The sequence below is a fragment of the Salmo salar genome, chromosome 06 (assembly GCF_965601325.2).
Source record: "Salmo salar chromosome 06, fSalSal1, whole genome shotgun sequence".
NCBI lineage: Eukaryota > Metazoa > Chordata > Actinopteri > Salmoniformes > Salmonidae > Salmo > Salmo salar.
This window is the reverse complement of record NC_138296.1, coordinates 33917483-33928694: the sequence shown is the minus strand read 5'-3', so window position 1 is coordinate 33928694 and position 11212 is coordinate 33917483. Positions and strand designations below refer to the sequence as shown.

At 46.9% G+C, this 11212-nt stretch overlaps 1 protein-coding gene across 1 annotated transcript; it reads left to right on the top strand.

Moving 5' to 3' along the window:
* The first annotated feature begins 1126 nt into the window (after positions 1-1126).
* On the top strand, positions 1127-1543 carry LOC106606948 (transmembrane protein 100). The gene has a single exon (XM_082976144.1). The coding sequence runs from the start codon at positions 1127-1129 to the stop codon at positions 1541-1543; it is 417 nt and encodes a 138-aa protein (XP_082832270.1).
* The last annotated feature ends 9669 nt before the right edge of the window (positions 1544-11212 follow it).

Here is an 11212-nt window from a genome sequence, read left to right as displayed (position 1 = left end):
ATATATGGTAGGTAGACTATGTAGTCATCGGAATTATAGCCTATGCATGTGGCACAGCTAAGGCTACAATATTTTCTATTACTAACTTTCTAGACCCATTGAAATTCAATTCAAACATAACACCCCTTACAGAAAAACCGCATGATTTTACATGTGTAAAATCACATAATTTCACATTACATTGTACATGTGAAATCATGTGAAAAATTGTTTTGGGAACATTTCACATGTGTAATTTCATGTTATCTATCACATGTTGCTTTACTTGTTGTCATATGTTATCACATTAACTTCACATACTATCACGTGATCACATGAAAACATGTGTTTTTGGAACACTTCACATGTTCACATGTGAAATTAATGTGTTTTTTCTATCAGGGACCTCATCAACAAAGGTTACTATAATAAAGGACTAGGCCTACTACAATAGATAGGCTATACGTGAAATATATTCCATATAGAATATCAATTGCAAAAGGTCTACAATTTTGCACTAGGCCTATTAGAGTAATACATTTCTAAGATGTTATGACATGGACTAATGTTTTATAACAAGCATCTTGAATGACATTTTTTATTATATTTTCTAAGTTTGCGGACATGGAGAAACAATGACTGCTTGTGAAATTGCTGATGATTTTGAGGCTGCTCGCATTACACGGAGTAGTTTGTAATGCCATCTCCCACGCTCTCCAGGGAATGTGACAGCTTGTGCAAGGTTGAGTGGTTCTGCGTCATTCAGCCAATTTCTGACTTTGCTGGGCCAGAGGCTAGCATTGTGCAAGGAGGTTGCCTGGAGTTACTAAGTGCCAAATGAAGGCTCATGTCTTAAGCTGTCAACAATTCCGACTGAGGCCATGTGCATGCACATAATAGCTACTTAAATGATTGTTTAGGCCTATTTTATTATGTCCAGTGAGGCTACAATTGGGCAACATGTTGAGGAACATATGGATTTTGACACTCCCTTCAGCATGACATGACAAATGATATATTTCTTCACATAGATTGGGACACGCTGACAGAACAACCTCAGGATATAAAAAGTGAAGACCCATCTGTGGTTAAAGTGAGGATCCATCTGTGGTTGGAAAGAAGCAAAACTTTGATGCTGGATCCTGCGATGCCAGAGGAACCCAGTAAAGACACCATGACAGTGCCAGCAGCCCCAGAAAGAGCTGTCGTGGAGAAGGCCAACATCAATGACCACACTCCGACTGTGACTATAATAGCTATCCCTTTGGTCACTGAAATCCAACTGAACGCGGCCACAGGTGGTGCAGAACTCTCCTGCTATCGCTGCACGGTGCCGTTTGGCGTGGTCATTCTCATTGCCGGTATCGTGGTCACTTCTGTGGCCTACAGCTTCAACTCACATGGGTCCACCATCTCCTACTTTGGGCTTGTGCTACTATCTGCTGGACTGGTGCTATTGGCGCTAAGTGTGGTATGCTGGAAGATGAGACTTGAGAGAAAGAAGGAGAGGCGGAGGGAAAGCCAAACGGCACTGGTCGCAAACCAGAGGAGCATCTTTGCATGAAGGGAAAGACTGATCATCAGGAGAGAAATAAGTCTGTGATATGTTTGGGTGCAAGAGGAAACAGAGGTAGTGATGCATTTGAAAGCGGAGTGGAGACAGCTGTACCCAGATGTTTTCATGACTGACCAACGTCTATGTGGTGGGTCGTTGACCTGCAAGGCTTTGACCTCAGACTGTCTCTAGGCTAAGCAAGTCAAAACGTCTTAGCTTTCATGAAGTTGTTGGGTTTTTAATCTGTCAAACAGACTGGTCACATCTGGGAAGCTGGGCTGACAGCCAAACTGAATGTATCAAAATTAAGACAAATTACCACTGTACAAAGCAATGGAGAGGATGTTTCCCATTAATCTACTGTTGCATCTGGTGGCTTAGATTTACTGGGAGGGATAGTGGTCTGAAAGGAGGGGGACATGGGAAAATCCAGAACAATGAATCATGCTTCATTTACCATGTTTTAGGCATAACATCTCTCATAAAGTCTGATTGTTCCTTTTCATTTCACACATAATTTTGTTCAATTACCTGACATGGGAATATGGTACTTACATGTTAGTATGTAATGATATATATTGGCATTATGGGGACACAAAAACGTGTTGTTTTTGTTTGATGTTTATTATCGTATTCTCTGAAACAAGTCAAGCTCAGAGATAAAGTCAGTTAGATGTCACACAGTAATTATGTATAGTACCAATGATGTACCTATGATGTTATAGGTAGTATTACATTATGAGGGAATATGATTATTGACTAAATGTAACTTGCATCAAATTAACCTTTATTAAGTATTCTCTGTAAGCACTTTGTTCCACACCATGACTAACATGGTGTTCTATGTAACTATGACGACAAGATTCTTTGGAATTACTAGCATCTTGCCACAGTCTTGTTGTCACTACAGTACTTGCCATTGTCAGTAAATGTATTTCATATATTGAGCGATATGAAATGGTCTAGTATTTTATTCCACTTTATTATAATCATTTTTATGTATGACTTCTCTGTTAACAGTACATCAATTGTTAATAGGTTATAGTGAGGTTTAATAAACTCTCATCCATATTTAAACATTTCATTTGTGTCTGTTTTCATGATCCAAAGGTTCACTATGTATGCACTCTGAAGAGAACAGCTGATATATAGGGGAGAAGTCGAAGTGTTCCATGAGACAGTCTGGCTCATATCAGCTATTAGCTTGACATATCAAATGAAATGATCTTTCTGTTTAACACAACCACACATGGTTTATTTCGCCGTTGGGGTTTTTTAATGACTGAAATGACATAATAGAATGTCTCTCACTTAATGTATTTGTCAAAGAAGAAAGAGTAGGGCATAACTGCTAAAAGCAGTTAAGTGGTGTGACTTGAACATTCAATAGTGAATTGAAGGAAGTGTGTCTTTCTCTCCTGACGTACACCACTAAGTCCAACTCCTTATCCTGGGGTTCCATTGTGTATTCAACCTTATGCACTTGTTCTGCCCTTTGTTGATTGTTTAAACTGCTTTGAGGGCAGGTTTGCCTAGGATTACATTTCATTAATTTGCAGTGAATGAAATGTGTTCGTGATAAGGATAATAAATATTGTTTATGTATTATATAAATAAGTTACAGTAGTAATATCTACTTAATATTTGTTCTAAAATTACAATGTATTAACTATTTGTTGTTGTTTTGTACCTCTGTCAGGATCAAATTGTGTAGCTGCCAAAGGTGACATCACTGTATGCTTTGACAGCTGAGAAATCACTTCCACCGTTTCTTCCACTATATAGTAAAGTCCAAATAATCTACATAACAGTGGTCAGTTGGCCAACAGAATCAATACTTCATTCTACCTTCCAATACATACATTCCCAAAGGTAAAAGGAAATTGAACTCTCCTGTTTGACTTGGTTTAAAATAGCACAGACGCGGAGGTATATTTATAGGCAGCATTTGCGTTGCTATGCGTCCCTGTGACACCAGACACTACAACTAAATGGTTTGCTTGCGTCAGAGGAGCACCTACAACATACTTTGTCACTTTTGAGGGCGAACCTTACCCCACGCATAGGGAAGCTCCTTATAGGGGGAGAATGGAGTCATTCAGACACCTGACTCTGAGACCAAATGTTAATCACTTAGTAAGATGTGTCCTTTTTCCGCATGACATTTTACCAGCAGCTAGGGCTAATATGCAGTGAAGTTGGAAAAAAGGGGTGACCTGATATGGGATTTAACAAGTGCTCTCCACAACCGTACCCTCTTTCTGAATTTGGTGTACGTCACTTTTTTTGTTCCAGGGACTGCCAAGCAGATAATTATGTTTATGAATAAGACAAAAATGAGATTGGATCAAATTATTTTAATTGAATTGAAGAAGCCCATAACGGCTAGCTGTTACAAGCCAGAATGGGATGAGCACAATTAAAAGTAATGAGGCAGACATTACAGGGATCCTTTTCAGTCAGTTACTTCCTATCAAATACTTGATAAAAAAAACACCAGAGAAGCATGACTTAACCATAAACAGCTTGAAATAATCAAAATATGTGGTACCAGAGGAGCAAAGGGCTTATTTATTACAGCTTCTATTTCAAATGACCTCCAATCAATGACCTTGGTTGACCTGGAATATGAGGTCAACGTTTTAGAAATATTTCTTTAATCGTTGCTTGTGAGCTCACCCTGTTATCATTAGGCTGTTAGGGCTTGTCACGTCCTGACCATAGTAAGATGTTATTTTCTATGGTAGAGTAGGTCAGGGTGTGACAGGTTTTTTCTCTCTCTATGTTTTCTATTTCTATGTTTAGGTTCTAGTTTTGTATTTCTATGTTGGGGTTTTGTTTGGGATGATCTCCAATTACAGGCAGCTGATCCTCGTTGTCTCTAATTGGAGATCATACTTAAGTAGGGGTTTTCCCACCTGGGTTTTGTGGGTGATTAATTTTGAGTTGTGTATGTGTTCATCTCTGCATCACGGTTTGTTGTTTTTTCATTCAGTGTATTTATGTATTGCATAGTTTCACACTATAAATAAAATGTGGAACGCTGCACTTTTGTCTACTCCTTCCTATGACAACTGTGTCAGGGCTGTTGGTGTAAAGGAAGACAAATTCTCACTTTTTGTGTCTGCACACAAATAAGACTGCCCATGTTCTTATACAGTCCAGCCCAAATGGAAAAACAGCTAACCATATCCTAATAATTGTGGATTGTTCACTTGAAAACGGTGTTACAAAAATTCACTTCAAGAGATAAGTTGCTGTTATGAATATTAGAACTGTGTTTCTGATCAAGGTGTCATTTGAAGTACAGTGAGGGGAAAAAAGTATTTGATCCCCTGCTGATTTTATACGTTTGCCCACTGACAAAGAAATTATCGGTCTATAATTTTAATGGTAGGTTTATTTGAACAGTGAGAGACAGAATAACAACAAAAAAATCCTGAAAAACGCATGTCAAAAATGTTATAAATTGATTTGCATTTTAATGAGGGAAATAAGTATTTGACCCCTCTCAATCAGAAAGATTTCTGGCTCCCAGGTGTCTTTTATACAGGTAACGAGCTGAGATTAGGAGCACACTCTTAAAGGGAGTGCTCCTAATCTCAGTTTGTTACCTGTATAAAAGACACCTGTCCACAGAAGCAATCAATCAATCAGATTCCAAACTCTCCACCATGGCCAAGACCAAAGAGCTCTCCAAGGATGTCAGGGACAAGATTGTAGACCTACACAAGGCTGGAATGGGCTACAAGACCATCGCCAAGCAGCTTGGTGAGAAGGTGACAACAGATGGTGCGATTATTCGCAAATGGAAGAAACACAAAAGAACTGTCAATATCCCCCGGCCTGGGGCTCCATGCAAGATCTCACCTCGTGGAGTTGCAATGATCATGAGAACGGTGAGGAATCAGCCCAGAACTACACAGGAGGATCTTGTCAATGATCTCAAGGTAGCTGGGACCATAGTCACCAAGAAAACAATTGGTAACACACTACGCCGTGAAGGACTGAAATCCTGCAGCGCCTGCAAGGTCCCCCTGCTCAAGAAAGCACATATACGTGCCCATCTGAAGTTTGCCAATGAACATCTGAATGATTCAGAGGACAACTGAGTGAAAGTGTTGTGGTCAGATGAGACCAAAATTGAACTCTTTGGCATCAACTCAACTCGCCGTGTTTGGAGTGGGAGGAATGCTGCCTATGGCCCCAAGAACACCATCCCCACCGTCAAACATGGCGGTGGAAACATTATGCTTTGGGGGTGTTTTTCTGCTAAGGGGACAAAGACAACTTCACCACATCAAAGGGACGATGGACAGGGCCATGTACCGTCAAATCTTGGGTGAGAACCTCCTTCCCTCAGCCAGGGCATTGAAAATGGGTCGTGGATGGATATTCCACCATGACAATGACCCAAAACACACAGCCAAGGCAACAAAGGAGTGGCTCAAGAAGAAGCACATTAAGGTCCTGGAGTGGCCTAGCCAGTCTCCAGACCTTAATCCCATAGAAAATCTGTGGAGGGAGCTGAAGGTTCGAGTTGCCAAACGTCAGCCTCGAAACCTTAATGACTTGGAGAAGATCTGCAAAGAGGAGTGGGACAATATCCCTCCTGAGATGTGTGCAAACCTGGTGGCCAACTACAAGAAACGTCTGACCTCTGTGATTGCCAACAAGGGTTTTGCCACCAAGTACTAAGTCATGTTTTGCAGAGGGGTCAAATACATATTTCCCTCATTAAAATGCAAATCAATTTATAACATTTTTGACATGCGTTTTTCAGGATTTTTTTGTTATTCTGTCTCTCACTGTTCAAATAAACCTACCATTAAAATTAATAGACTGATCATTTCTTTGTCAGTGGGCAAACGTACAAAATCAGCAGGGGATCAAATACTTTTTTCCCTCACTGTATTCTATGGTCAGAGCTTCTGTCACGACTTCCGCCGAAGTCGGGTCCTCTCCTTATTCGGGCGGCGCTCGGCATCGCCGATCTTCTAGCCATCATCGATCCACTTTTCATTTTCCATGTGTTTTGTCTTGTTTTTTCTCACACATGGTTCCAATTCCCTCAATCACTTGTATATTTAACCCTCTGTCCCCCCCATGTCTTTGTGTGGGATTGTTTATTGTAAGTGCTTGTGCACATGTTGATTGGTGCGCAACGAGTTTTTGTACCCATATCTTGTTATTTTTATGCCGTTGGTTTTGCTATTAAACTGCTCCGGCTATTACCAAGTTCTGCTCTCCTGCGTCTGACTTCCCTGCCACCGGTTATGCACCCCTTACAGAATCCCACACCAACTATATGGAGTCAGCAGGAGCAGGTGCCCCTGGAATAGGGGTGGAGGAGCGCGTCCGGGAGCATGTGGCGATGCTCCACCATCTCGGCACCGCCATGGACCGCGTTGTCCAAACTATGGACCGCTGGGAGAGACAGGGAGTTCCTCCAGTGCCTCCACCAGCACAACCAGGGTCTCCACTACTCGCCCCCCCCCCCTTCCCCCGGTCCCAGTGGTAATCGTCTCGCCCTTCCCTGGGAGTATGACGGGACGGCTGCACACTGCCAGGGTTTCCTGTTACAGCTCGACCTCTACCTGGCAACCGTCCACCCGGCTCCTTCAGGTCATGAGAAGGTGTCCGCCCTCGTCTCGTACCTCTCTGGGAAAGCCTTGGAGTGGGCCAACGCCGTGTGGGGAGAAGGAGATGCGGCGCTGGACCATTTCGAGGATTTCACCCGCCACTTCCGGGCAGTCTTCGACCATCCACCCGAGGGTAGAGCGGCGGGTGAACTTCTCTTCCATCTGAGGCAGGGGACGAGGAGCGCCCAGGAGTTCGCCATGGATTTTCAGACCCTGGCCGCCGGCGCGGGATGGAATGATAGGGCCCTGATCGACCACTATCACTGCAGTTTGCGCGAGGACGTCCGTCGGGAGTTGGCCTGCAGGGACACCACCCTCACTTTCGACCAGCTGGTGGACCTGTCCATTCAGCTGGATAACCTGCTGGCCACCCGCGGACGTCCATATCGGGTTCTATCGGTTCCATCCCCCAGCACCGCAGCTCCGGTACCCATGGAGCTGGGAGGTGCTGTGCGTAGGGAGACTGGAGGTGGTTCCGGCTCGTGCACCATCTGTGGCCACAGAGGTCACACTGCCGGTCGGTGCCGGGTTGGTTCCTCTGGGGATCGGGGCAGCAGGCAGGGCACTCTGGCATCATCCCAGGTGAGCCGGCACCCTTCTCACCCAGAGCCCTCTGTTGCACACATGTTTTTGTATGTTTCTATGGTTTGCTATGGAAACATATGTCTCCGAATCCCTGCGTCAGGGGTACATTCGGTCCTCCACTTCACCCGACTCCTCGAGTTTCTTTTTTGTGAAGAAGAAGGAGGGAGGTCTGCGCCCGTGTATTGACTACCGAGGCCTAAATCAGATCACGGTGAGGTACAGTTAATATGGTAATCAGGGGGGCGCTGTAACCTATAACAAACCTCGTTCACTCTCCTCAGGACTTTAAATGGCCCCACAAACCGCGGACTCAGCTTCCGGCAGGGCAGGTGGAGGGTTGAGAGCCCTCCACCTGGTCGAGAGCAGAACTCCACAGATCATGGTGAGGTACAGCTACCTCTTATCGCCACGGTGATTGAGTCAATGCACGGGGCGCGCTTCTTCACCAAACTAGATCTCAGGATGGGCTCCTGTGCTTGCCCATCCGGATCCCTCTTTGGCATTCATAGTGGAGGTGGACGCGTCCGAGGCTGGGATAGGAGCCGTGCTCTCTCAGCGCTCGGGTACGCCACCGAAGCTCTGCCCCTGTGCCTCCTTCTCGAAGAAGCTCAGCCCGGCGGAGTGAAACTATGACGTGGGGGACCGGGAGCTGTTGGCTGTCATCAAGGCTCTGAAGGCGTGGAGACATTGGCTTGAGGGGGCTAAACACCCTTTTCTCATCTGGACTGACCACCGCAATCTGGAGTACATACGGGCAGTGATGAGACTGAACCCTCGCCAGGCAAGGTGGGCCATGTTTTTCACCCGTTTAGTTTTTTCCCTTTCCTACAGAGCAGGTTCCTAAAACGTGAAAGCAGATGCACTGTCCCGACTGTATGACACAGAGGAGCGGCCCATGGATCACACTCCCATACTCCCGGCATCCTTCCTGGTGGCGCCGGTAGTGTGGGAGCTGGATGCGGACATTGAGCGGGCGTTACGTGCAGAGCCCGCTCCCCTCCAGTGTCCCGCTGGGCGCCTGTACTTTCCGTCTGCTGTCCGTAACCGGTTGTTCTATTGTGCCCACACGTCACCCTCCTCTGGTCATCCTGGGATCGGTCAGACGGTGCGCTGTCTGGTTGGGAAGTACTGGTGGCCTACCTTGTCCAAGGACGTGAGGGTTTATGTTTCCTCCTGCTCGGTGTGTGCGCCCAGTGTAAGGCTCCTAGGCACCTGCCTAGAGGGAAGCTACACCCCTTACCTGTTCCACAGCGGCCTTGGTCGCACCAGTCGGTGGATTTTCTTACCAACCTCCCCCCCTCACAGGGAAACACCATGATCCTGGTCGTTGTGGATCGGTTCTCTAAGTCCTGCCGTCTCCTCCCTCTGCCCGGTCTCCCTATGGCCCTACAGACTGCGGAGGCCTTGTTTACGCACGTCTTCCGGCACTACGGGGTGCCTGAGGATATAGGGTCTGATCGAGGTCCCCAGTTTACTTCGAGGGTCTGGAAGGCGTTCATGGAACGTCTGGGGGTCTCGATCAGCCTTACCTCAGGGTTTCATCCCGAGAGTAATTGGCAGGTGGAGAGAGTGAACAAGGATGTGGGCAGGTTTATGCGGTCGTATTGCCAGGATCGGCCGGGGGAGTGGGCAGCGTTCGTGCCCTGGGCCGAGATGGCTCAGAACTCGCTGCGCCACTCCTCCACTAACCTCTCCCCCTTCCAGTGCGTACTGGGGTACCAGCCGGTTCTGGCGCCTTGGCATCAGAGTTAGACCGAGGCTCCTGCGGTGAACGACTGGTTCAGGCGCGCGGAGGAGACATGGGACGCCGCCAATGTTCACCTCCAGCAGGCCGTGCTGCGCCAGAAAGCCAGCGCAGACCGTCACCGCAGTGAGGCCCCGGTGTTCGCACCGGGGGAACTGGTCTGGCTCTTGACCCTCCACCTGCCCCTCCACCTGCCCTGCCGGAAGCTGGGTCTGCGGTTTGTGGGGCCATTTAAAGTCCTGAGGAGAGTGAACGAGGTTTGTTATAGGTTACAGCGCCCCCCCTGATTACCGTATTAACCCCTCGTTCCATGTGTCTCTCCTCAGGCCGGTGGTGGTTGGCCCGCTCCAGGAGTCTGAGGTGCGGGAGGTTCCTCCGCTCCCTCTGGACGTTGAGGGGTTCCCGGCGTACTCCGTTCGCTCCATCCTGGATTCGAGGCATCGGGCGAGGGGCCTTCAGTACCTCGTGGAGTGGGAGGGGTACGGTCCGGAGTAGAGGTGCTGGGTTCCGGTGGAGGACGTGTTGGACCCTTCAATGCTGCAGGAGTTCCACCGTCTCCGTCCGGATCGCCCTGTGCCTCGCCCTCCGGGTCGTCCCCGAGGCCGGCGTTGGCGCGCTGCTGGAGCCGCGCGTCAAGGGGGGGTACTGTCATGACTTCCTCCGAAGTCAGGTCCTCCCCTTGTTCGGGCGGCGCTCGGCGCTCGGCGTTGCCGGTCTTCTAGCCATCATAGATCAATTTTTCATTTTCCATGTGTTTTGTCTTGTTTTTCCTCACACCTGGTTCCAATTTCCTCAATCACTTGTTGTGTATTTAACCCTCTGTTCCCCCCATGTCTTTGTGTGGGATTGTTTATTGTAAGTGCTTGTGCAAGTGTTGATTTGTGCGCGACTGATTTTTGTACCCATATCTTGTTATTTTGTACCCATATCTTGTTATTTTCATGCCGTTGGTTTTGCTATTAAACTGCTATTACCAAGTTCTGCTCTCCTGCGTCTGACTTCCCTACCACCGGTTATGCACCACTTACAGCTTCTCGTAAGTCCAAACCATTGTAAATTCATTTTGAGGAGACTTTTAAGTTGCTCTACAAGGGCTGGTGGGTTAAAGAGATGGAGCGTAACTGTTTAGTTGCTCTACATGGGCTGGTGGATTAAAGAGATTGAGAGTGACAGTTTAGTTGCTCTACAAGGGCTGGTGGGTTAAAGAGATGGAAATTGACTGTTTAGTTGCTCTATAAGGGCTGGTGGGTTAAAGAGCTGGGGAGTGACTATTTAGTTGCTATACAAGGGCTGGTGGGTTAAAGAGCTGGGAAGTGACTGTTATTTGCTCTACAAGGGCTGGTGGGTTAAAGATCTGGGAGTGACTGTTTAGTTGCTCTGCAAGGGCTGGTGGGTTAAAGAGATGGCGCGTGACTGTTTAGTTGCTCTACAAGGGTTTGTTGGTTAAAGAGCTGGGGAGTGACTGTTTAGTTGCTCTACAAGGGCCGGAGGGTTAAAGAGCTGGAGAGTGCGTCAGCCACCTTTCCCCTGGAGGATTGGCCCATGTCACTACTTCCTCTGTAAACTCACCCCACCTGACACTCAGCGACCATGGGTACAGGCCAGCTGATGCAGGAAACAATAGGCAGCTAGCCTGCTTATCAGACACGATCCTCCCATTTCTTGAACGTGAGCAGTTCTTTGAAGGTTATGTCAGTGGATACAACA